The sequence below is a fragment of the Peromyscus leucopus genome, chromosome 3 (genome assembly GCF_004664715.2).
Source record: "Peromyscus leucopus breed LL Stock chromosome 3, UCI_PerLeu_2.1, whole genome shotgun sequence".
Lineage (NCBI taxonomy): Eukaryota > Metazoa > Chordata > Mammalia > Rodentia > Cricetidae > Peromyscus > Peromyscus leucopus.
Genome location: NC_051065.1, coordinates 47,117,837 through 47,145,099, shown reverse-complemented (window position 1 = coordinate 47,145,099; position 27,263 = coordinate 47,117,837). Strand labels below are relative to the sequence as shown.

Sequence of the window (27,263 nt, the reverse complement as noted above, 5' to 3'; positions counted from 1 at the left end):
TGTGCTTGAATGTGATGAAATTTTTTGATACCTTTTATTAGATAAGTTCCTAATAAAGAGAACTTGATAGGTTTGCTAAGAGCTTTATTAACTTTAAATTTCTTAGACATTAAATTCTATCAAGTATCTTTTCATCATCCCTTAAAACAATAAGCTTCTCACCGCATCTGCCAATATGAGTTGATTTTTGAATGGATATGAGACTATTGGCTAAGATACAGAGCAAGCAATAGGTTTACCTTTGTACATTCAACACTGATCAAAATCTGTGAAATAACTGTTGGCAGACACTGGCAAGAAGCAAACAGCATAGGGCAGGGGTCCCAGAGAGAGGACACTCAGGTGAGGTGTGCCTTATGTCTGCCCCAGCCTCCTGCTTGACAGAGTCCGCTGCATGGAGGCAGGGCTTACCAGGGGTCCACAGTCTCCTCAGGGAAGGCATCTTTGAGAATTCAGGGGATCGGGGCAATGAGAATTACAGGGCAAAGGAAAAGAAATCTGCCTTGAGGGGTAAGACAGGGATCCACAGATCTCTGTAGCCTTCGTCTGTATTTTCACTGATATATGTATATGAGAAGCCACCTGAGTTGAAGAAATAACTCCTCACAAGAAACAGGCTCAGTTCTGAGAGATTCAGTCACATAATAGGACCAAGAAGTGTGTTCCCACCGGGTGAAGGTGAAAATTGTCAGAGCTGGGGTGTTGATTCTTAAAAAGGCATTTCCTCAGTAATGGGACAAAACTAGTCTGATCCAGGCTGACATTTCCTCTAGCAAAATCTGGAGACCAACTTGCAGTCACCATTTCCAGGTAACCTAACTGTGCCTCTAACAAAGCTGAAGGGTGGCTATCAGCAGAGGATAACCATAGGCACATCTGGCCAGCTGCCTTCAAGCTAGGATGTTGTTACATTTTAAACAGATGGAATCACACAGAATTCAAGTTTCTGTGGCTTCTATTGGAATGTAAACACACTAATTTATTAAGTACTGCATGACTGTTTTTACATGGGACACAGCAGAATCTAGTGGCAATCATAGAGCCTTCTGATACCTCTGCTGGCCCTTAACAGAGAACACATGTTGGTATCCATTCTAACTGGAACATGGCTGTGCTGCCCCACTGCAAATTTAAACATGCCTCTTTTCTTTCCCTTTATCCGCTATGCTATTAATTAGACCTGGTGGCTAGATCGTTTCCCTCGTCCTCCCTGCCAGCTCCCAATGCCATGTCCCATCATCGGCCCGTATCACTGTCCTGGCATCTGCTGAGCCTTTGCTGCTCCTGATCATTTCTCTGTAATGTTCTTTACTGGCTCACTGCCTGCCTCTGCAGTTAGACCCCTGTCTCAATTCTTAGCCCAGCAGGCAGAGTGACCCTATTACAAAAAGCCAGAACATTACCCTCCTTGGAGCCCTCCAGCGGCTCTCCATTTCACTCAACCTAAAAGACACATTCCGTAAAGTGGTCTACAGAGCCCTACCCAACAAGATGCTCCCTTCGTCTCTATCTTCATCTGCTTCTCTCGTCCTTGCCACTCAGTCTGCTCAGACATGTGGATTTCTTTGCTGTTCTCTGTACATTTCATGGATGCCCCCACCTGAAGGCCTCTGCTTAGGTACTTCCCTTTGTATGCATGGCTTGTTCCTAGAATAGTGCTTTTCAAAGTATGGTCTTTAGATTGGCAGCATAGATTAGCTGGATATTGTTTGAACTAAAAATTCTTGAGCTTTACCACAGGCCCCTGAGCTAGAAACTCTGAGAATGATAGCAGAGTCTGAGTCTCTTTAAAATTAACTTTTAGCCACAGATGCAAACAGGATCCTGATGTTAACCAACCCTCCTGGGATACCCACGATTTGAAAACTGCTGCTCTAGATGAATACATGTCTTCTTGTTCACCTCCTGGGCTTCTTATCAGAGTCACCCTCTCACTTGTCCCTCTTTAAAACATTACTCACTGACTGGGGCTGGAGAGATGGCTCCACAGTAGAAGAACACTTTCTACTCTCCCAGAAGACCCAGGTCTTCAGAGGACTCAGGCTCGATTCCCAGCACCCACACAGTGGCTCACGATCATTTAATTTCAGTTCCAGGGTATCTGACACCCTCTTCTGACCTCCATGGACATCTTGAACTCATATAGTGTATGGGCATACAAGCAGGCAAAACACATGTAAAATAAAAGTAAATAAATATTTTAAAAAGTTACTGCTACCAATATCACCTAAGGCTTGTTTATTTATGATATTTTATAATATATTTTGATGTACTTCTAATATACCTCTTTTCTACTGTATTCAGAAATACACTGTTTTATTCTATCTACTCCTTGCACTCCCAACAGTAAAATGTAAGTTCTTTGTGGGCAAAGCTCCTTGTGGGTTTTGTTCAATGATGTAACCCAAAATTCTGAGGGATTAAAGAAATTTGGCTGGCACTCGGCAGGTAGTTGAGTGAAGTGTGAACTCTGAGCAGTCATTATGTCAGAACATTGTGTTTGTAATTCCTGGTTGGGAGAGATGTGCTTCGTGATACATTTGAACCTCTAGCAAGGGCTGTCAGAGGCTTGTGTGTGTTCTCCTGGGCCGACATGTTCGAACTCCTCCAAGAAGCCCACACGAAGGCTAGGCTTGGGGTGCAGGCCCATGACTGGTAGCAAGCTGAGGAGGGCACAGAACTCAGGACTCTTTCCACAGCACTTCCTTGTAGATCAATCTTTCGGCATTTGTATGGATAGAACCACAGTTTTACAACTCTTACTGGGGAATAAAGAGGTTGCTGTTTTCTACTCTGATTGCCTATCATGTTTGCATTTAGAGCATTTTAAAGAACACGGGCACCTGTGGGTGACAGCTGCGTTAGCCCAGTTTTCAAGTCTTAACATTCATGTTCTTAATCTTTCCAGAGCAAAGAAGACTTTATGAACATTTTCATTGAGCCTGATACTGTCAGCAAAGGAGATTTCATAACCATAGGGTAAGTGCCTGGCCTTTGGGAAATGGAGCTTCATGAGATAACTTGTGTCTTCAAATCTTTCTGTTCAGAGTGGGCTGTCCACTTAAGATGGAGACCTGGTAAAGGCCTTGTCTGTCTGTTTGGGAATTATTTTTTATAATGGAGCTGGCATGTCTGGTGCCTGTGTACTTTTGCCTCTGCTCATTTTGGGAAAAGCACAATGTAACAGTCTGCCTTTCAATTGAAATTAAAGAATTCAGTGTTTCAGGCATAGTCCAGGACTCTAGTTTCAGGCCAAGAACTTGATTGGCTCCTCACTGGTCTTGGGACTCTAAGGTCACTGACTTGTCTGAATCCTTTCCCATCTGTAAAACGGAAGGATATTATGTCCACCATCTCCGGGCTGCTTGTTAGTCTCAAGGAGGCTTTTGACATTGAGCCTCACTTCCCAGTATCTTTTACTGTGCATGCCATTCACCTCGTCTTCCTGTTCCCAGAACATCAAGGACAAACTTGAAAGGACACTGCATACCTGGACATTTCCCAGGCTTCCCTTTTCTCATCCAGTAGACTCTTCAGAGTCCTGCCTGATTTGTTAAGTCCTGCCTTAGCTGGATCGTCATTGGCTGAGAATTCTGTAAACCCTCCAGACATCTTCCAAGTATCTAAGGAGCTATGTGTTCCCATGCCAACAGGAATCTGCTCAGCTGCCTTTGCATTGTCCTGGTGCTCCCTCTCGTGCCCATTTAGGGATTGGACATTGCTGCTCTCGCAGCTGTACCTCCATGGCTGCGTCATTATCTATCCCAGCGTAGGCAGCGGAGTGGCTTTCATTAGTCTGCGTTGTTCTCGCCTTTGATACAGATTCTTCAGACACTGAATGGCTCCTTGTAGCCTTTGATTATTCTCGCTGTATAGTAAAGGGAAGAAGGAAGAAGGCTGTCCCTTCTACAGTGTGCACAAATCACACAGTATCTTAAGTGATTCTGGCTAGTGGTGGCAGCCATATTCAAACCTCCTTTATCAAACTGACACCCAAACAAAAAACCCCACCGTATGTCTTAAGTTAGATGGCATTATATTCATTCTATCACCAAGTTTCCTTTTGGTCCTTAAGGGAAGTAAATTTGTGTAATTCATGTGTCAACTGAATATCTTAATGGAACATGGTGAAGCTGCTTTTAAAACACTGATGACAATTCCATATACAAAAGAATTGCTGTTTCCAAATAACAATAGATAATAGACTTTTTTTTTTTGAGACAGGGTCTCTTACAGCCCAAGCTTGCCTTTAACTCCCCAAGTAGCTCAAGCTGGTCGTAAACTCCTGTTTCTATCCTTTCTTATTTATCATAACTAGCCAAATGGGGTACATATGCATTGAGGTCAAGTATGTTTGTGCCTGATTGCTTTACTCCAAGGCCATTTAATAAAGGTAAATGTGCTAAGTAGGCCATTACATATGGAGATTTATCAGAAAACATCTAAGACTGTTTATAGAGATTAAAGAAGCATCTAACCTAAACTAGAATAAAACGAGTTTGTCCTTAATAAAGGATCACAGAAGTTTGATGTTTTCTCAAAGGATGTAATTACATCCCAATTTTTAAATTTGAGATTAACAATTTAAGAACTAGATAGGTGCAGAACCATTTAAAAATAACGGACAACTAAGAGAAACATAGCCTCAGCTTGATGCAGTTCTCTACAGCAAGAAAATCAGTCTGCTCGCTCCAGAACAGATCACAACACTAGACAAGAGTCACAGGGAAAATGTGTCATGTCCTCGTCTCTCTCACTTGCCCTCAGAAGGGGAGACTGGGCTTTTCCAGTCTAGACTGCAGTTGCCATCAGAGATCTGACCTTGCTTTTTCTTACACTAATAGAAGTAAGAAGGTGAGAGACCCTGGCCTGCGCGCAGCTGGTACCGAGTGTCTTCAAGCCAGTCACTGCACTCTGCTGCTTCCTGAGGTAAGCTAGGTGGGCCGCTGTTTTGCCTTGGTCTGTCTGTCCCTCCATTTTCTTCTTCCTCCTTCCACACTGACTGCCATTTAGGCAGGCGCCTTCTGTTTGGCAAACTCATTATCAGGTCTGAGGTAAAGGAGAGAGGCAGAAGCTTCTAAATTACTGATTGGGAGCAGGCCTCTGAGGACTTCGAGTCTCTAAGCCAAGCTTTTCCCTCGAAGTGATCCTTAGGTTCCCCTGACCTATGCTTCTTCATGCCAATAATGCAAAAGATGTTTACAAGAGTATTATCTGAGCCATTTTCTAGCTGGTAAACAGTGGATTTTCTTTTTTCCTTAAAGTATGCTGTTGTGTGCTACACTTAGAATAACAACAGCCTTTCTAAGTAGGAATAAAAAGTGAAGACATGAATTGAAAGTAATCTGATTGCTGCTGCTGCAGGAGATGTACTCCAGGTCTCTGAAGAGCGACAGCCGTGCTGCTGCTGGCTTGTACTGAATCTGCAGGCAGATAGGTGCCCCCGTGTGCTGCCACCATGATGTCGTGGAGCAGATGCTGGATTAACTGACTTATGGCAGGGCTCCACAGTCTGTAATGGTGCTGGTGTTGGCACACCCAAGTCTTAAGCCCAGCAGGTCTTGGGGAGTAAAGAAAATGAGTCAGTGGACACAACGTCCCTCACATGAGAATTAGCTGTCGTTTTTGCTTTTAGCTTAGAAGGATTATAGTCTCTGGCCCTAGGTTACACATTCATCAGTTTTTTTCCCCAATGGATATCCTTGCTTATTTATCATGTTAGTTCTTTGACAGTTTCATACATGTATAATATGGAAGGGCTCTTGCCTTTTGATAATTTTTTTTGTCTTTTTGAGACAGGGTTTCTCTGTGTAGCTTTGAAGCTTGTACTAAAACTAGCTCTGTAGACCAGGCTGTCTTTGAACTCAGAGTTCTGCCTGCCTCTGCCTCCCGAGTACTGGGATTAAAGGCATGTGCCCACCACCGCCTGGTGCCTTTTGATTAATATTTTGAAATTTTAACCTCATTCAAGCTCCAAAATGCTTTTTGAGATACAAGTTTTTAAAAAAGAAAAAAACCCTTTTCACGGACTGGAGAGAAAACTGAGGTATTTCTGGGACCATTCAGCCCTGGGAGATTTTGTTAGGTTGGGCCCTCGGGGGAGATGCTTCCTTAACCACAGTGAGGTCACAGAGGTGCATTCAGAACCCCTCCTCTCTCCAGGGCACTGAGGGCTCCTTCAGCATTGACAGCGAGGAGTATGAAGCCATGCCTGTGGAGGTGAAACTGCTGCCCCGGAAGCTGCGCTTCTTCTGTGACCCTAGGAAGAGAGAGCAGATGCTGCAGAGCGCATCCCAGTGACCCGGCAGCAGCCTGGCGCTCGCAGGCCGCACTTCGAGCCACCAGTGGGACCACAAGGGGACGGGTGTGCTTCATCTGTCCCGAGTGTTGTTGTCACAGGATCCCAAGGGAATTTTCATGGCAAGTACTCCTGCCCCCTCCTCCCGTAGTGCTTCCTAGTGTGCATACCCTGTCACCCAGCTGGCGGTCAGCCTTGTTAGCCCATGCTTTCCTTGTGCCGCCGTGGTAGTTGATCCCTCCTCCATAGTGCTTTGCTCCGGCTGGGTCAAGGAAGTTCTTGCACTCAGTGAGCTGGAAAGGGCTGGGATTTTCTGATTGCCCCACAGTGGAGAGTGGAATGTGTAGACTAAGCTACTGTTCCAGTTTTCTGACCGTCCTAGGGCATCCAAGGGAAGCAGCTGCCTTCTTCAGGTGCCTCTCCCTCTTTCCGGGCTCTCTCATGGGTGCTGTTCCTCCATGATCTCCACTTTGGCTGGTCTCCATCTGGAAAGCAGATGTGAGGTGGATCCCTCCTCAGCCATGGCTAACATACTATGTTGAAAGAGCAAACCCGTGCTTCTTCATTGTTAGTTTGCATGTGCACAACTGAGGCGCACGGTGAAACTTACCAACCTGGACTCACCCCAACACCGTGGAACTCAGTCTGGCTGGAATCTTCATTTAAACAGCTGCTTCCTGGGTCAACCAACCTGACCTGGAGGAAGTATTTTAAAACTACTTCATAAACTGACTTTCCCAAATGTATTATATGTATTTTTTAAAAATCACGTATTCATGTTGACATCTGTCATTTTTCATGGGAAGTTACACACTTGTCAGTGTGCTTTCTGGTGTTGTGTGAATACTGTTTACAAATAAAAAGCGTCGCATCATTCTTTTAAACATACCCAGTGTAATTTAAATGCATCCCTCATTTATGTATATAAATAAACCAGTGAAGTTAACTCTTCACTATTTGAAATTTAAAAAAAAATTTTCTCCCTTGGGCACATCTCTAAACCACTGTGTCAGCAAAGGGATTCTTATCATAGTTTATTTTTATGCTTGGCATTTTTTACCAATTGCTTTTCCTCAGCAAAAAATACAAGTCTAAATAACTTATGGGCTAACTCATTACAGAACAACTGTTTTAACAATTATTGGCATATATTATTAGAGTTATTTGAAGCAGTAAGTAGGTTTTCGGTAGTTGAAAATTGTTATTAGAATGTTCTTGTTCGTAACTAGTTCATTTATCCAATATGTAAATAATTCTGGTGAGACAAGGATATCCAGTATCAGTTATATTCCTTTTTCATTTTTTATTATTTATGAGCTCAGAAAGAAGATGGGAGTAAGAATTACAACATCTTTTAATTGCTTTGACATTAGTGGGAAAAAGTATACTACTGCATTAAAATTAATAATGATCTCTTAACTAACAATCTGATTAGATCTTCCTTTAGCCTGTTGCAAGCTGAGAACTAAAAACATTTGATTTTATAGAAGGAGTTCCTATCGGCTCATTAGTACCATTTATTTGGGTTTTTTTTTTTACGTTGTTTTAAAAAATTATTTTATGTGCATTGGTGTTTTGCCTACATATGTATCTGTGTGAGGGTGTCAGATCTTGGAGTCACAGACAGTTGTAATGTGGGTGCTGGGAAGTGAACCTGGGTCCTAACCGCTGAGCCATCTCTCCAGCCCCAGTACCATTTACTTTAATACTAGCATGGGCATTTCCTTTGCTCATGCCGAGAAGCCCCTGGACTCCAGAAGGCCTGCACTGTATGAATTTGGTTTGAGCCCTTGTCATTGTGAAAGGGAAAGTGACACCTTTAGTAGCAGAAACTTCAGGAAGATAAAATTCAAATGTAAAGACAGTAATATACCCACCCACGTGTCCCACTGCAGTAAAGTCAGTGCATGAATGGAGTAGATAGACAGTGCCTACAAAAAAGCCCGTAACTGAAGACCACAAAACATAAGGCTTGCCTGTTGAGTTCTGTGTGCTTGTGGTGGTGGTAAGCATTCTGCTTTAACAACAGCAAACAGATGAGTCTGAAGATGAGCGTAAATCACTTACCCTGTGCCAGCTGTGGAGGGGAAGGGGCTGCTATGTTATATGGAAATAAAAGACTGTGCTTCTGTAACAGCATGAAGGACCAGTACAGAATCTAGCGTTCGTTCTCAAAACACCGTGTGTAGCCACAGATTCTAACCATAACTGCCATGAGGTTCAGAAAGGATATTGGGCCCAAATTAAGAATTTTGCTCACATGCTGGGCAGTGGCGGCACATGCCTTTAATCCCAGCACAGCCAAGGCTGTTACACAGAGAAACCCTGTCTCGGGGAGGGGGGACGTTTTACTCCCTAGTTCCTTCTAAGGACTTGGGTTTCATTGTCTACTGCTTTGTTCTTTGGACATCCATAAAATGCCCACATTTAACAACAGGTCTGCAGATGCGCAGCTCTGCAGAGGATCATGGGGCGGGGGAGGGAGTGTCACCTCCAGGCCTTTATACAAGCAACTGACACTTTTAGAACTTTAAGAACAATTATAAAAACATTAGTTCTTATAAAGGGCACTATTAGATATGGCCACCCCACTTAGAAAATAGGACCCAAGCTTTGTAACCAGTGTTACAGTTCATTCTCCCAAAGATAAAACTGAAATAAAAATTTTAGAGTATAAATAAACATGTGCATATGTATCACTATGTAATGCCACATAAAATTCTGGTAAGAGATTTCTGAAACAAAATCACTTCTCTAGAGTCTAGAAGTTTCCTGTGGGGATCAAGGGCACACAGTCCTGGTTCTTTGACTTCAGTTTCCACGACCTGGAGAGTGTTTATCCAACCCCGGTCTCTCAAAGGCCTGGCCGCAGCTCCCCAGTGCCTGTCCTTGGCCCTGTAGTAAGAGCCGCACTCAGCCCTTGGGCTCTGCTCACAGGTTGAACCATCATCGTCCCTCCTATCAAAAGCTACTTGGTAAAGGAGCACAGCACACAGGCTCATGTTAAAATGTGAACTTTAATTGTAAAAATTGGGGCTTCTTTGTAAATATAGTTATTATCAACCTCTGCACATAACTTGGTTCAGATATATACAGATATGATACACACAGGTGTCACTTGTACCACAGAAAGAATCAATTCAAGAAACATTTCCACTTAGCCTCAGGGTTAGGTCCAGCTTTCTTCAGGTCTGTAAATACCCAACTGGAGACAGAGAGAGGATACATCGCTCTGCAGTAGTACCCAGAGCAAAACTTACCAGTTATCCTTCGGACTTTGTCATATGAGGTAAAGACTTGAAACAAAAATAGATTAGGGTCTCTTATTGCTATAACTCTTAGGCTGGGGTTATTACTCAAAATAGGTTTTTACATTTAAGGCAACAGGGACACTTATGTTTTAAAAAGAAAAGAAAAAAAACAACTAGGAAAACAGATTTCCTTGGTTACAACTATTTCATTTTCAGGAAAGGATTATATTCCAGACTTATACAAAAATTTAGCCAGCAAGTTTTGGACAAATCAAGGAAGTTGTTTTTGTTTACCTCCATCCCAAGTCCCAGAAGCCACTCACACTGGCACTTCAGGGGCCCAGAATCCCCCATTTCTGATGGCTGATGTGGGCACAGCAAACACAAAGTTCGTTTTCCTAACTTTTATATATCTTTGCTTAATTTACCCAGATACAATGTCAGTTAAATATATTTTCTCTGTATGGGCTTTTCACTTTGAAATTCCATCTGTGTGGGCACAGTTTATAAAATGCTCTTCTACCCCCATAAGTCCCAGCATCATTAGGAAGCAAAGTAAACTCACTGTCAGTCTGGGCAGGCACCTGCTGCAAATGTAAAGAAACCTCTGCCGTAAACCTTTCAGAAATTGAGTCAACATGGTTCTAAGAGCCGGGGCCATGTTGAAATTCTAGACTAAGTTCTAAAAAAGACGAAAGCATAGTTTTATTTCTCCCATCTTCATTTTTCTATAGCACCAGAAAATTCCTACTCCTTTTCTAAATTTACAACATCACCCAACTTCCAGCCGCGACAATGAATTAAAGTGCCAGGTAGAAAGCCACTTCCCATTCCCACCCTCTCCCTTGACCACGAGGGAGCAGTCATTGAAAGACGGCATTTACTACCTCTGTCCTGAAGCTTCCCCCAAGGTTGGTGCCCATCTCATCCTTCCCAGGCCAACCAGTGCTGCTGAAAAAATACATCAGAGTCTGTGCTCAGGCTGCAATACACTGTCATGGACAGGGACACCTCTAAGGGCCTCAGCTGCTATCCAATTATAAAGCTGCCCATTCTTTCTTAGATTATAACTTTGCAATTCCTTTCCATTTCAACACTTTAGTACTCAATTCACCACTCAGTAACATTATAAAAATAAACCGTTCTTCATAGGAAAAACATTACCTTAATTCACAGCATTTTCCCTACAACACTCAGTACTCCAGTAGCTCCTGGGAACAGAGGTATATTAGCAATAAAGTAGACTAGTCAAACCCATGACTTGGGTATAAAGGAGCTCTTAGCTCCTTCCCTGCCCCTACCCGAATCAGAAAAGGATTTTCATGAGAAGGGACGAGACTGGGCCTGCTGAGGTAGCCCATGGGCCTTAAGGATCCTCACCAATGGGTGGAACTATTAGTGGGGGAGAGAGGAGAGGGCTGGACAGCTCTCAGAACCACAGCCTACTAGCCTGGAGGTCTAACGGGAAGGTAGCAGCCCCTGGAGAGCCTGGTGATCTTCCTACAGATGTTCTTGTTCGTTTTCAAACTCTTCTCACGGTAAGGCAAGTTCACTGTGAAACTCAGCATCACCCTATAGTTCTACTCATTCACACCCTGAATCCCTTCCTTACCACTGCAAGGACCATCACACTGGACCTGGAGAAGGCCCCTCAGTCCACTCCTCTGTGCAGTTTAAGAGAAAGACAGTTCCTGAGTTCCTGCATCTCTAGGAGGATAGTGTTTGCCACCAGAAGGCTAATTGGCTACCACCCTTTAAAAGTCTCCTGAAAGTCCCCATGGAAGGCTGATTTGTTTTTACCTTCTCACTACACCGGTAGGCTTTCAGCACCTCTAGATAGAGCAAGTTCATCCCCCTTACTCCCAGAAGGAAGACAGCAATTAGCTATGATTTAATTTACCTTTATCTTCTAGCTAAAATATGTTCGATAATTACGTAAGTGAACTTTCCCATGAAGCATTGGCATTACTGTATCTGAGTGTCACTCTTACTTTTCCTGTGGTTTTCCTGTGCTTCCCAGCAAGGTAAGGTACAGTTTTAAGTTCCTATCCTAACTTCTGTCACAGCAATGAAAACAGCTTCTCTCCCATAGCCTGGGTAGGTGGGAGGCGTGGGAGGCAAATGCCTCCTGTCACATTGTACTCCTAACTGGAGGGACCATATGGGTCCCAGGTAGGACACTGACACTGGCCTGGATGCGTGCCCAGCACAGGGAAGGCTTCATGTTTAAAGCCAAAGCTAATACCAAGCAATGACTTGCCCTTCCTTTGAAGACCGGTAGGAGATAAGCTCTGCTATTTTTTTTTTTTACTCCTTCTGGAGAAAGAGTCCTAAGTATTATCTACCATCTGCTAACAAAACTGAAAACATCCACTTTAAGAGGCCTTTGTTATACTTAGTATCTTATACTTAATATGAATGTCCACAAATCCAAAACCCCAATTTCGGGCCCCCTGAGGATTGTTGACTGTCATTTGGAGTTTCTTCTAACTTAAAAATGACTGAGTAGCCAGCAATGTAAGTCAGCAAGTGCTTCCGGGTTGGCACATGGTTCACAGTATGGTACAGATAGGGTTTAGTGCTCCCCAGAAGGGCTCTGCCAGCTTAGGCAGGGATCCGATGAGGGCCACCAGCAGAGTGGCAGGACCCACATCTGAGTTTTCAACCCTGTTCCCTAGAGGCCAGTGGTAATAAAACATGCCTGACTCTGTTGACGGTCAGACCTAGGATGTTGTTAAGGATGTGAGCTAACTTCTTCCAAATGAAACCAGATGGTTTTTCAGAAAGTATTTCAAAAGAGTGACAAAAAGCCAATCCTAGCTCCTAGCTTCTGCCATCACTGTAGAGGGCTTCCTCTAGAGTCTACACACTCCTTCCCTTTAGAGGGGACTTGCAGCGTAGGAGGCAGGCTTGCATCTGCTCACTGCCACTGGGGGAGCAGTCTGGTATGAAGTCAGACTTCACAGGGACACAGGCAGGGCTTCCTTTCTAAAAACATACCCCGAAGCTGACCAGTGGAGGCCAAGGCTGCAGAGGTGCTAACATACGTGCTGTTCGGCCACACAGAGGCCTGTGCCAGGCTCGAGCCCCAGGAGGATGCTGACAAAGTAGGAAAGGACTGAAGGAGAAGTTGAACCAGAAGTTCTGCTCTGGGGTCAGCTAACCCCACACCTACAACCTAAGACATGACATCGTCTCTGGGTTGTATTCCCTCTGGGGCCACCCATACACTGGCCCTCTACATGGGTGGGTGGGGCACAAAGAGACCAGGAAAACAGCAGCTTAGTTAAAAAGGGCCCACAAGGCCCAACTTAACAAAAGCCAACCTTTCTCATCCTTGCTATCTTTACATCAGCACAGGAAACAGTGCTGGCAAGTGGAAGGCCCTGGGGAGGTTCTCAGAATGGGCTCTTCCTGTCTCTGGCTATCTATCTACCCCCAACTTGGAGCTCTTAGAGATCATTAGAAGAAGTGTTGTTTCATCAGCATCAGATAGACCCTGTTCAGTCAGCCCGGGGCAAGAGGAGAAGACAGCCACAAGGAAGAAGCAGGGGAAACGCCAGCCACTGAGCACAGCTGTGTTTTGTAAACATGTTACTGAAATGATGGCTAAACCCACATTGCAGAGGAGAAAAATCTATTAGCTAAACAGTTTATGTCAATGCCTAAACTTACTTATATATTTACAGAAAAGATGTTACCCTGACTCATCAGCGTGTATTTGCATCTGCACGCGCAAATCCCTTCACTCTTGAATTTTTTATCAGGGAACTACAGTGAAAATACTTGATTTAAGCAGTGAGCCTCTAGAACCTAGAATTGAGATAAGAGACACAGCCCTTCCATCCAAAGTTCTCTCTGCTGTGGACGTCAGCCTGGCTGCTCTTTGGCTACAGACATGGATGTTGGATGGCTAGCTGTTCACATATAACGAGCATAGGAGGAGAAATCATTACTGAAAATACAAAATCTTTAAGGGACTAGCGCTGGAACTGGCTTTCTGAGTATAGTTAACAACTGCCCTCTCATCTAGTAACCTAGCAGTCTCAAGTGACCCAGCCCCAAAGAACAAGGTGACTGACTGCAGGCTCCGTCCTAGACCAAAGGAAGTGGGCATGGTTGGTAGTCTGCGATTTCTTGGCAGGGGAGGCACTGTTATATTTTCCCTGTCAAATCTCTTAAGTCTGTGGACCCAATTGCTCAGCCTAAGAAATGTTGTCTCCGCTAAAGGTAAGTTTGTGGGAGTTTCAAACTGGTTAAAAGACCTATTCACACCACATCCCAACCTCTGAGCCAACCAGGTCGGACCCTGGCTACATTTCAGAATTCACTAGAAGTATCTGCTTCAGGACTGCAAACAGTTCCTCCAGAGAGCTCTCAGAGAAACATGAGATTTCTTCCCTTGCCTGTTTAAAGCTGTTATTCCAAGAAGATAGTCAGCCTTCAAAAGAGACTCAAATGTGAAACGAACTTGCTTGTAAGCTCCAGGGCCAGCACCAACCTTCAGAATCCACCAACCCATCCATCCCAAGGGGACTGGAATGCAGGGGGCAGCAGGGTTGTTATATTGCTCAGTCGTCATTCCCTTACTTTAGGATCTCAAGGATTCATTCTAGCTTTTTACTTACCCTGCCATTCTGTCAGAGATGCTGTTTTCCTTCTCTGTGGCCCCTACTCCAGTCAACCTAGAAGGTGAAGACTTGCCCTATGACACATAGGTCATCCTAACCTGACCCCTAGAACCTGGTGACCCTGAAAGGTCATCTGATTAGTTTCTGGTTTTAGGCCAATGAACATCTAAGGCCACACTAGGACACGTGCTTGTCTTATTCTTGTATGCAGCAAAGGACGAAGACGTACAGATTTGGTCAACCGTTCATCCCAGAGTTTGACTCACTCTGACTGGCAGAACTCCTAAGACTAAATCCAAAGCAGTAGTGGAAGACAGTAGACTCCCGTGTCCAACCAGAAGCTACAAAACCCAGGTGGCCTCCCCTCAGCCCAGGGCTGAGGGGGAGAAAGGAAATGGCAAACACTACATGTGTTGGAAAGTATCAATGGTCCTTTGTATCAACTTAAGCCTGAAGCTGCTGGGGGCCTGGGGTGCACTCCAGGCTCTTGTCACCCCACATGAGCGTCTCACCACCAGTCCTGTGGTACTCTGCTTAGGGACAACAGGGGTTGTCAATGACCAACATGACATCGATGCCATAGGCCTCCAGCAGGTCCATGAGAAAGCTCCTGTCTCCCTGGGGGTCCAGTCCCATGCCTCGGGCATGCTCGGCTGTGAGAGTTTTGTCTTGACTGGCGGACACCTCCAATAAAGTCTGAAAAATCCGGTTATTTTGCTCTAGGAAAAACCTGCATTTCCAAGACAGGAAAGGGAGAGAAGACAAGGCAAAAAGGTCAACCAGATAACCCGAACATGCAGAGCCCAAACTTTGTAAGCCTTCTGAACTAGTCCACCAATTTTTAAAGGGGGTGAAAGTTAACCGGTTATTAGAGTGTGAATGATGTCAGCAAGGAAACCATAGGTAAGAATCGCCACCGGATGATAGAGAAATCTGTATGGATGATGGCTTGACTACTATTTTCCTGTTTTAAGCACAGCCTCCCGGAGAGGCTCCATAGACACCGTCTCTCCCTCTGCGTCATCATCAGAGAAGAGTGAAAACACAGAACCTGAAGATGCAGTTCTGGACCAAGACTTCAGGCGAGAGACTGAAATGCACATTCTCCAAAGCCCTGACTGGACCTGCTGCAGTTGGTAGCCAGTAAGCCTGGCTGGAGAGCCCGGGGCTCTGCGCGGGCCTTGCAGCCCTAAGTCACGGATGCTGTACACAGAAAGGGAGAGCTCAGAGGAGCTGGCGCAGGTACACAGAAAGGGAGAGCTCAGAGGAGCTGGCGCAGGTACACAGAAAGGGAGAGCTCAGAGGAGCCGGCGCAGGAACAGGGCAGTTCTGAAGCCCGTGCTGTGGAAAGGGGAGAAAAGTGCCCTCACCGAGAATGACCCAGCTCCCAGCACTGGGGGGGGGGGGAGGTCCCCCTCTCCTTGGAGCAAGAGGATACATTAAAACAGTATTTCAAAGTCACAGCTTTACAGCCATGCTGAATGAGTAAATGAGCTGTGTTTAGAAAGGCATTGATTTGGCCCCACTGTTCTGGGGTTCCGGGCCTTCCACAGACAACAAAATGACTTCTTTGTCACACCTTGACAAGACTGTGTCTGCCCATACACACAGTGTGTGTCCTAGAAAGTGGACTCCAAAACAAGATAAACCTGTGTGAGGATGCCTCCATCAAAGCTAGGGCTTTCAGGAAGATTTGTTTCTACTTCAATTACAATTCTGCTCTAATTCTGAAACAGGACTTCCTGTGGTTGCTTGAATGCAATGGGTGTTGATAGGAGCCAGCCCTTTCCATGGCTACTGGATCTAGAGAAAAGAGATTACTCTTGATTGAAGGGTTGAATGTCCACACGGTCTCATAATACTCGGCACAAGGAACTGGTCCTTTCAAGGAGTGAGAGGGTGGAGAAATGGACAGCTATGTGGTGACATTCTGGATGCAAATGTTCAACAAGATGCATGTTCAGGGTCCTCATTTTCTCTAGGACCTGCCCCCGTCTCTTCAGCCACTCTGGGTTTACCCTTCTGGGTTTGCAGAACTAGGGCTACCTCTCAGGGCCTAGAGCACGGAGAGCCCTGAGAATAATAAAGGGCATCCTTAGTGGCAGTGGGTTGCATGGGAGGGAAGCAAGGTGTCTATCCATGGAAGTCAGCACTGAAAGGATTCCCAGAGCCCCACAGCTGCTGCCCAGGCCAACTCACAGCACAAAGAGGTCTTCTTCACAAGGGTTGTAGTCTCCTTCAACTTCCTGGGAGTACAAGAGCATCTGCCTGTGAGAAGGGAGAACACGATCAGACTCTAGTGGCTCCTGCATCCAACTACATGACTGGCAGCAACCGAGCATCAACAATGCCCCTCTCTCTCAGGAAGCCCCACCAGGCAGTCGGTGCCAGGCCAGAGACTGGGAAGAGAAGGAGCAAAGCTTGGGCTCAAACCCAGGATCTGTGCAATAGTACCCCACCTTAGTCAGGTGTCTGTCTTGCCTGACTTGCACTGAATGGGGATGATAGGCTAACTCTTTCTCTCCTAGGATAAAGAATTCAGAGTTCCACCAGACAGTGTGCATACACCAGTTTCCTAATGGGTCCTGACTGCGTAGATGCTCAATAAATGGCTATTCCAAACATATATGGGCTGATCTAAACAAGGTCTTTTGGGGTGTTTCTGAAAGCTAGCGTTGTAACTGTTGCTTCACAGAGTTTCAGATTCTCGAGCCAATCAGAAACCACCCCTGTGTGTGCCACCCTGCAGTGAGGGCAGCATACGGGAATGTCGGACTCCTAATGCACAGAACTCCCCTTGACTTCCAGCCCCTGCTCCCCACCCCCTGCTTTAGGAACGCTCAAGGAAAGGGGTGGCAGAGTAGGCTTTTCCTAGATTTCACAGAGCCATCCTGCATAGGACGGTGCTGCTGACTGCCCTCTGAGTCTCTGGTCCTTATAGCACAGCACTGGCCAGGGCTGCACTCACTGGCACACGCGGCGCGGATACGGAGGACCTTACCTCTGTTCATTGGGGCCTCACCTCTGTTCATTGAGCCGGCGGTACTTCTCCCGGTCTGCGCTGTTGATCTTCAGCAGGGGCTGCAGGTGGTCATGGTGTGTCTTTACGTTCTGGTTATCCACGTAGACATCGTACAGCTCCCGCTTCTCCTCAAATATCTTCTCCGTGGTGCCTGTGGAGCCTAGGATTAGTGAGGTAACCCCAAGGGGCCACAAAGACAGCCACCCCAACGCTACTACAGGACCAGGAGTCCAAGAGCCTATTTCTGAGAGGAAAGGGTTTGGACACAGGGAGAGGAGGGGAGGGCCCCGTACTCACAGGCTACATAGGACACCTCGACTTCCAGGCTCTCAATGTCAGCCACGTTCACATAGAAGAAAGGCTTTGACTCGGGGATGGTGCCCCCAATGCCAGGCAGTGAGACATTGGCCAGACAACAGCAACAGTACACTGCAGGGGGGGGGGGGGGGGGGGGGGGGGGGGGGGGGGGGGGGGGACGCACAACAGAAGTGAGGAATCTTCCCTCTTGTTCCCACTCCTCCATCCACCCAAGACCGAGCAGGTCAGTACCTCCCGACAGTGAGGCTGCTACATTTTGTTGTTCTTGCCAAACCCCACATTGAGGCCTGGTCCCCAGTGTAGCAGTACTGAGAGATGCAGGATCTTTAAGATGGAATTCCATCATCTGTTACACAGTCTGGAGACACCGAGTCAGGTATCTCTAAAGCATGCTAAAATGTGAGTCTGTTCATTCCCCTATGCGCCTCTTTCATATGTGATCTCTGCCACCATGGGACCTTCAGAGGATGACCAGGTGCCAGCATCCTTCTCTTGGACTTTCAGAACTATAAGTCCACCAAACATCTTATGAATTCCCAGCCTCAAGGGTTTTGCTAGGGCAATGGGAAGTTGTCTCAGGAGCTGGGGGAGGGCTCTGTTTACACTACCTATCCTGTAACCAGGTGGTCTTGGAAAATCTTTGAGGGACGTCCACTGCAGAACTTGATATCCTGAAGGTCTCACCAGCAATTTATCATCGAATAGATGTTTTCTGAATTTCTCTCACTGGCCTGAATTTGAATTAAGACTTTGGTTCTATCGACCTTCCCCTTCCTCAATGCCGTGGCCTGCTGGGACCTCCCATCCTCTGGTCCTCCTCTCTCCATCATCTTCACTCTCTTGTCCTTACACCACTATTTGCCAACCTCTTAGACCTGACACCTTCGGTCCCCACTCTCCAGGAGACGCCATCCATCCCAAGGTTACTAGATGGGCTTTACGTCACTCTCAATCCTTCTTCCCAAGCCCAACTATTCCCCACAGGTCCTGACCCAATCACACAAGTGCCTGCTGAACACCTCCCTGGAAATGTCTCAAGCAGTACACACCCAAGTTAACTCCCCACCACTCCTTGGTCCCCCACTTTGGTAGCCTCATCCTAAACTCTTTCTCAACTCGACTTCTGCATACTTCAGTCAAGCTGATGCAGTTTACCTCATCTCTCCCCAAGATACAAAGGTGACACCCCATCCGTCTTCACTGCCTCCAGACTCCACATTCTAAAATACAAATCTAACCAGAAGCCTTGATCCCACTGATATGGCCCAAACCCCTCCTAACATGCTTAATGACCGAAGGACTAGAGCATATGAGCTGGGCATTTAGGCAGAGCCGCTCACTTGGGCTCCTAGTTACCTCGGTAGCAGACGACGCCCACAGGTGGGGGAGAAAATATCAGAATGCGCTTTCGGAGTAAGGCAAACTTCCAGAGAATGAGGATTTGTTCTCCAAAGAACTTGATAAACTGAGACATGCAGCCAGCCGGGTGTGTGATCTGGAAACACACAAGGGCAGGTGGATAGCTTGTTAGAGGTTGCCACTGTGAAACAGCCTTCCGTGAAAACTCCAACGTACCATCAAGATTACAAGATAGTTGCCTCCACACAAAACGGTACCTGGTGGTTGGTTTCTCTGATGCGTCAGCTCCCCTGACCGAATGAAGTTTGGATTTAAGAGAAGTGCAGAGGAAAGGGCTGGATTTTATTATTTAGAACTCAGCAGTCTGAAAGCTGGAGGATGGCTCAGTGGCTCAGCACGCTCAATGTACAATCACGACAACAGGAGTTCAGATCACAGCACTACGTAACGGGCATCCTACAAACACCCGCAACTCCAGAACCAAGGGATCCAAGCTCTCTTCTGGTCCCTCGCATGTGTGTGCCTGCACAGGGGCTTCAAAGGCTGGAGTTTTTAAAAAGTATTTACTTTTAGAAACTTCCCTTGAAGATACAGTATGCCTCAATGAGAACATTCAACACAAAAACATTGAGCACCGTACATAATAAAAGGATGAGCAGACACTGAAATTGCAGGGACCTGGGGGCCACTGTGCACAGCAAGGTATCTGCAGTAGTCACAGGCAGGGAGGGTCCAAGGGTCTCATGGCTACCTCTGGTATACTCCAACTGTAACTGACTTCCTCTTGGAATGCTAACTGCAGGGAGCCGCCCTCCTGCAGGGCTACCTTCTGGAAGGACTGTGCTAGGGGCCCAGAGCATAAGCTTGAGAAATTACACTCCTGCCTTTGCCATTTCCTAACACAGAAGCCTGGGAAAGTGAGCCTATGTTTCCAGTCTGCTTTCCTAGTCCCTAAAACAGGGAGATCAGACCATGGGTTACCTCACCTGGCTTAAGAACCACCTGAGACAAAACACGAATGACTTACTAGAGCTAGGAACACCATGGCATTGAGGACACCAGTGTCACTGGCAGAACAGGCTTCAAACCAGATACCTGTGAGTACTTCAGAAAGCCACTTAGATGCTTAGTTGTTGGCATAAGAGGGCTCATCTGCCATAAGGCAGGCAGGCTAGAGCAGATCTGAAGATAGGCAGCTACCCCAAAGAACACAGTGAGTTTAGCAGGCTGAGAGCTGTGGGGGTGACCTAAGCCCCTGCACTCTGTCTCCACTGGCTGTCCTCAATCTTCAAAGCCTAGGCGGACTGCCTAGACCAGGGATCTTCCTTTCCAAAGCAGCCTACAACCTCTACCCTGACACCATTCCCCGGCCCCTTGCTCCATGCGAGGCGATCCTCCACGGAGCATGACCGCTGTGACTCTTGGCCTGTTTCCTGTGCACTTCATTCGATCACCAGGGAGAGAGGGCCTAGTTGATCAAGGCTGGTCAGATCTCTGCCAAGTCAAATGGCAGCCAGGCAAGGGAGCCAGAGCACGGCCCCTCCTTCCGTCCCTTCCTTCTGTCACCTTTAGGTCCTTGCCATGCATGTGCCTGCACCGCACAGAGACCTGACCTGACGGGGTTGTGCAAGTGTGTCCTAGAGAAAGTTATTCTAAATTCTCATCTTGTTTGTTCATCTGTGGATGCACACGGCCATTAACTCAAGAACTATCCCCTGAGTGGTTACTTTGTGCCAAACTACCAAGTATTCTAGTTTCAATAATGAATAAAGACACCCAGGCCCCAACTGAGACAGTTAACTGGTGGCCAAGCAGGTCAGAAAGCAGCTAGAATACAGCCTGAGGTGACAGCCTGGTGGGGGAGGGCAGCCGCTGTTGGGGTCAGACGGGAAGGTGCTCGATTGCATTCTGGGAGATGGAGACGACTTCCTGAAGGAAGTGACATCTAAGCTTCAATACAGCAAATGAACCAGAAGGACACTGTCCTGGCAGAACAATGAGTGTATATAGAGGCCTGGAGATGAAGATCTGAAGAGATGGCTCAGTGGTAAAGAGCACTGACTGCTCTTCCAGAGGACCCGGGTTCAATTCCCAGCACCTACATGGCAGTTTACAACTGTAATTCCAGAATCCGACACCCTCAAATAGACATACATGTAAGGCAAAAGACCAATGCACATAAAATAAAAATAAATGAAGTTATTTGCTGAGCAGTGGTGGCGCACACCTTTAATCCCAGCACTCAGGAGACAGAGGCAGGCAGATCTCTTGTGAGTTCGAGGCCAGCCTGGTCTATAGAGCGAGTTCCAGGACAGGTAACCAAACTACAGAGAAACCCTGTCTCATGAAACCAAAATAAAAAAGGGCCTAGAGATGAGGGAATGCTGGTACCTCAGGTCCTATACACAGGCCTGTGCCAGAAGTGAGGAGAGCAACCCCAGCTCTTCTGAGGTCAGCCACAGATCCCATAGTCTTCCTCACTGCACCCTGCTCAGGTACACAATGAGATGGGTGTTGCTCTCACTTTGATCGACATGTTTCTAGGTTCTGAGCTGGTTTGTCTGGGTCTTTTACAGAGAATAATAAAAATTTTGAACATGTACATGATATTCCATAAAAAGCAAATTCAGTTATAACATATATGGCCAGTATCCATGGAGGGCTGCTTCCCAAGACCCACTCCCCAGACACTGAAATCTGTGGATTCTTGATCTCTTATATAAAATGAAATAATACTACCATGTAACATACACTTTAAATCACCTCTAGATTATTGACATATCTAATAGCCTATAAACGCCATGTGTGGTGGTTTGAGAGAAAATGGCCCCCAAAGGGGGTAGCACTATTAGGAGGTGTGGCCTTGTTGGAGGAAGTGTGTCACTGTGGAGGAGGCTTTGAGGTCTCATATATGCTCAAGATAGTCCCCAGTGTTATGAACCACTTCCTGTTGCCTGCAAGATGTAGAACGCTCAGCTTCTCCTCCAGCACCATGTCTGCCTACATGTTGCCATGTTCCACCATGACGATAACGGACTAAACCTCTGAAACTGTAAGCGAGCCACCCCAGCTAAATGTTTTCCTTTATAAGAGCTGCCGTGGTCATAGTGTCTCTTCACAGCAGTAGACACCCTAACTAAGATACTATGTGATCATTGTGTCAGCACTGTCTGCAGAATAATGAGGAAAAAACAAAGCCTGTATATGTTCAGTACAGATGTGTTGCTTGACTCTATGGAAATGGAACCAGGAACTCAGGGCTAGGCTATACCGCCTCCAGGGCTGTCATTTTGTCTAAGCCCTTTCTGCATTATAAACAGAAATACAGTCCTCCCTGATTCCCCATACTTCACCTTGCTCTCAGGTCATATAGGCATCAGTAACCAAGTTCACTCACATTTTTCTGTCTTCACAGGAAATACACATAATATGTATATTATGGTTTTGCCTGAGACTGTGATTATTCAACAAAGTATGATCGTAGTAGGTACAGTTTTCTGCCCTTGTTACCCTCACACAAAATAGACCTAGTAGACCTTTCCTGTCATCATCTTATGTTCTGATTTATTATTCATAATGGCTGTTTACTATATGGACATTCTAGCTATCTACTACTTGAACAGTGGTGAATTACATAGTCATACATAAATATGTATACACACACACACACACACACACACACACACACACACACACACACACAAAATTCTGGTGTTTTCATATCTAAAGGGCAGATCCCAGCAGTGGGGCTGCTTAAACAAAAGGAACATGTATTTATTTTAATTGTTGACATGCTGTTTTCTGGAAAAGGAGACCCCACACACACTTCTATCTTCAGCCTATATAAGTACCTTTCTTTCTATCACATCTGGGAGGGTCTGACAGGTCTGCTAATGAGTTGCCTTTAATGGGGCAAAAGCCTGTGGCGATTATCATTTCTCTTCTTTTGTCCCTCTTTGCCCCTGGGGAGAGGAAGCCAGGAACATTCGGGTCAGATGTTGGCCACCTTCCCCTGGGTTTGGTGATAGCTGAGTAACATTCATGGGGCTGACAGGGTTCAGTTCAATACACTCCCCCAATCCTTCTGATCAGCCTGTGCTCCTTACCGACTGTCTCTCAGCCACGTCACAGGATCAGGAAATTCTCACGCTATGTCTCTGGGACTCCCGGGCCACCTAGTCTCTTGTTATGTTCTTCTAACGGGAAGCCACACCTTCAGGAGGAAGGGAGGGCTTCCTTCAATGCCTAGCGGCTGCTGCGAACACTTCTTCAGCAGCAGTGAGCACCTCTCTCTCACCAGCTTCCAGCCTCTCAGCTCTCAGCACAGCTGGGCTGTCCACTGAAGAAGTCCTGGCCTCAGAGGCACAGTGCTTCCCTCAAAGGTCCAAGCACAGGCTGCGACCCTCCTTCCTGCGCCCAGGGCTCTGATCCTGAAGGCACTTTTCCTTGTGCCCCGGCCCTAAATATGGCAAGCAACATCGAAGGTGGCCCTGGTATCTACAGCCTTGTGCAACCCCTTCTTCCTCTTGGGGAACTTGCTTCCAACTAAGAGACTACAGCTACGTTGCAGGCCTTTCACTTCTGGGATTTGGTTACAAAGAATTCTGACTTAATTTTGCTAAGAGTCTCTTTTTGCTGATCTAGATGAAGCAGACTGCCAAGCTGGAATGTCCCACATGGTGGAGAACTGAGGGAAAACTCTAATAGAGGCCTTCAGTGTGGCATCCCTTAAGAAACCCGATCCTGTCAACTCCCATATGAACTTAGGAAAATGGGTATTTGCCCAGTTGGGTCTTGTGTTGAGACTCTAACCCTGGCTGAAACCTTAACTGACGTCTCTCATAGCAGATCCTAAATCTGGGATTCAGCTAAGCCATGACTGGAGTCTTTATTCACAGAAACTGTGGGATCATATACACGCACTACTTCAAGCTTTAAATCTTGGATGATTTGTTAGGCAGCAATAGCTGGCCAACACAGGGTAGGAACTATTGTCTGAGATTACTAATCTGAGGGGTCACTGTGTTCTCTGCTTGCTCCTTCAGCCTTCTGACTCTTACACTACTGAGTTCCCATCTTGAATTACTTTTAAATACCTAACATACTCTCTTGGTTTGCTCATAAAATCTTTCTTACTACTTTTTTTCTCCTTATGGTCAAATGACATAAAAACTCAATCTCATTTAAGTAACTGGCTCTTGGCCCATCAGCATGTCTGTGTTCTCTTGTCCACATCTCTGAAAAAGCAGTGAAAGAGGGTAGGGAGTGGACCCTGGCTTTGGCACAGTCCTGTTTAGATTTTCCTGGTCTCCTAGCTGTAAGGCCTAAAGCAACTCACTGAACCATTCATTGGTAAGCCTCAATTGCTTTCAATAGAAAACAAGGATAACAAAACAACAAAATAAAACAAAAACCCAAACAACCTTACTTTAAAAGAGTCTTGCAACAGGTATTGATAAATTAATAAATTAGCAGAATACCTAACTCATAGGATATGCTGAGAAAATAGAATCATGCTCCCCCTATCCCCAATCAACTGGTCTGGAATTGGCACCCCTTCTTTTCCACATGGCCTAATGCTTTAGTGACCAACACCTGTCGTGTGATTATTTGAATGGAAATGGTCCCCATAGGCTCATTGGAGGTGACACTATTAGGTGTGACCTTGCAGGAATAGGTGGCCTTGTTGGATTAGTGTTGGAGGTGGCCTTTGAGGTTTCAGAAGCCCAAGTGTCTCTTTAAGGCAAGTGTCTGTCTCTTTAGGGCCAGTGTCTCCCTTCCTGCCACCATGCTTCCCACCATGACAATGGACTAAACCTCTGAACTGTAAGCCAGCCCCAATGGAATGTTTTCCTTTATAAGAATTGCATGATGATAGTGTCTCTTCATACATTAGAAATCCTAACTAAGCCTTCTCCCATAAACCCAGGCATCATTTCTTTACAAGAGGAGTCCTAAGTTTCACTGAAGTATCTTGTGCCCAGTCACAGGAGGAGATGGAGAAGGAAGAGGAAGCAGAGATTCATATTCTTAGACCCTTTTATGTCTTCTGAACACCTACTGCACGGCCAGATTTCTTGTTAATGTTAAACAAACATGCTAGTACCAATGCAAAGGATGCTACAAAATTTCCAAATAAAATAATGTCAAAATAACATAGCTAAGAAATACCTTGTCTGTTCATCAGAGTCTTCATCATTAGTTCGGATGTTTGGCAGAAGCAACCAACACAATCAAGGGCATCCTCCATCCTAGGAGTCCACCACAAGTGAGTGGTCCAGCATATATGGCTTTCTATGATTATAGAAGGCTCTAGACGGCATATCGTTTAAGGTAATTTGCCTTATGCTTAAATGAACCCAAATGCTTATATTTAACCCAATTCTATCAAAAGCAGAATTCTGCACAAGGCTGAGGCATAACTTCCTTATCATTTAAAAACTAATCTACAACAACTGTTCCCAGATATGTGAGAGAATGGCCAGCCTCACCTTCATCTCAGGGTACATGTAGCGGTGGATGGAAGGCAGCCAGTAGACGGGCGGTAAGCTGCCACCCCTTCCGGGGCCAGCATGGAGAACCCCTTTCTTGTCTTCATAGAATGCAGCCAGATGAGAGTAATGTCCCGGCATCTCCAGCTGGTGTCTGTGTAACACACATGTACAGTGAGTAGCTCTGCCCAGCACAACTGTGCATCTCTTACCCAAAGAGCTAAAGTACTCAGGAGGTCTGCACCTGAAGGTTACCTTCAAGTCCCCATTAGTATGAGAGAAGATCTTTATGCAAAATTCAAACATGAGGCCTGAAACTCCTCGTCGGCATGAAATACATTCAAACGAACAGGCTGTGCTGAGTGTCTATTTCGTGAGCAAGCTATACTGCTCTGGCCACATGTGCTTCTCATGCACTGTTTATTGTGGGAAGAGATAACCTGGACGACCACACACTCCCTGCCTACAGCTGCTCTGCTTTGTGTAGAATGTGAGCATGCTTCTGTTTGGTACTGTTATTAGTATTCCAAAGAAAGGAAAAGTAATGACTGAAGGCCACTAGGGGCTCACACTTTCACATCAAGTAATAATCCAAATGAATCAGAAACACACACACAGAGACAGACACACAGAGACACAGACACACACACACAGATGACAGACAGACAGACAGACAGACAGACAGACAGACAGACAGACACACACACACACACACACACACACACACACACACACACACTCCCTGCAGTCTCCTTGGTCACATCCTGTGCTCAGGCCAAAAGTCTTGTCAACCGTTCCCTGGATCAAGAAAAGGAATGCCATTGAGGTCCTAGAGCATTTGGACAATGCAGAATCCTGCCTCCAAGTGAAGGCATCATGTTTAATGGAAATGTCAGAAGTTGACTTTTGTTCCCTCCCCAGAGCTATGCTGGAATCTCGGCCTTTACCTTGGCACCATTCCCTCAGGACCAGTATCGGCTCTATTTGGATGATCTTCACCAAGGCAATAGGTTAAAGCCAGGTATTTTGAGGGAACCCTGATTCGGTGTGACTTAAAAAGGGGAAATTCGCATACACTCGCAGGCTTGGGGTAGACATGTGAAGATAAAGGCAGACATTGAGGTTATGCAGATGCCAAGGAACCCAGAGACGGGCAGCAAAACATGGAGCCAGGAGAGATGTGGGAAGAAACCCTGCTGACACGGACAACTTGGTTTCTGAGCCTTAGTCTCTGAACTATTTGACAGGAAGTTTCTTTCTTCTAAGGCACCCCATGACAGATCCTGTTAGACTGTCCCAGCAAATGAATAGAAGGATGAATAAAGAGCCTTCTCAACCCTGGTTTCTTTTCCAATGACCACAAAACAATTAAAGAGAAGCTTTGGGGAGAAAAAGGGACATCAATTATAGGTGAAACAATGCTGACTACAAACAGGCAAACCCTGCTCCTCCCATCCAGCGACCCCGCCAGGAGACTACTCCACGCTGTAACTCAAACTGCTCAGAGTGACTGCGAGCACTCAGGGACAAGGTGAGGGCAAGGGACTTTGTGCACAAGTCTGTATGTATTAAAAGCAGTAACATTGCATTATCATAATACTTAAAAAAGATTACTGCTGGGCGTGGTGGTGCACACCTTTGATCCCAGCACTCCGAAGGCAGATCTCTGTGAGTTCAAGGCCAGTTTGGTCTACGGAGAGAGTTCCCAGATAGCTAGGGCTGTTAAATAGAGAAACCATGTCTCAAAAAAACCGAAAAGTGTATGTGTGTGTTTGTGTGTACATGCATGTATTACTAGCTGTGTGTGACAGTGTATACCTACACTCCAAGAACAGGCTAAGGCAGGAGAATCATAAATTCAAGGTCAGCCTGGATTACACAGTGGAGCCTTGC

At 45.9% G+C, this 27,263-nt stretch overlaps 2 protein-coding genes across 2 annotated transcripts in view; one reads left to right on the top strand and one right to left on the bottom strand.

The window, feature by feature from the left end:
* Agk (acylglycerol kinase) overlaps positions 1–7,186 on the top strand; it is a 79,136-nt gene extending 71,950 nt beyond the window's left edge. Inside the window, exons 14-16 of the mRNA XM_028859052.2 lie at positions 2,909–2,979; positions 4,845–4,929; positions 6,163–7,186. Of these exons, the coding sequence (XP_028714885.1) occupies positions 2,909–2,979; positions 4,845–4,929; positions 6,163–6,300 (294 nt within the window). The 3' untranslated portion in view covers positions 6,301–7,186. The remainder of the gene's footprint in view (positions 1–2,908; positions 2,980–4,844; positions 4,930–6,162) is intronic.
* Positions 7,187–9,296: 2,110 nt separating this feature from the next.
* Dennd11 (DENN domain containing 11) overlaps positions 9,297–27,263 on the bottom strand; it is a 36,022-nt gene continuing 18,055 nt past the window's right edge. The window contains exons 4-9 of the mRNA XM_028859051.2: positions 25,371–25,524; positions 18,877–19,015; positions 17,500–17,631; positions 17,203–17,353; positions 16,380–16,448; positions 9,297–14,910 (exon numbers count right to left, since the gene is read on the bottom strand). Coding sequence (XP_028714884.1) covers positions 14,715–14,910; positions 16,380–16,448; positions 17,203–17,353; positions 17,500–17,631; positions 18,877–19,015; positions 25,371–25,524 — 841 coding nt within the window. The 3' untranslated portion in view covers positions 9,297–14,714. The remainder of the gene's footprint in view (positions 14,911–16,379; positions 16,449–17,202; positions 17,354–17,499; positions 17,632–18,876; positions 19,016–25,370; positions 25,525–27,263) is intronic.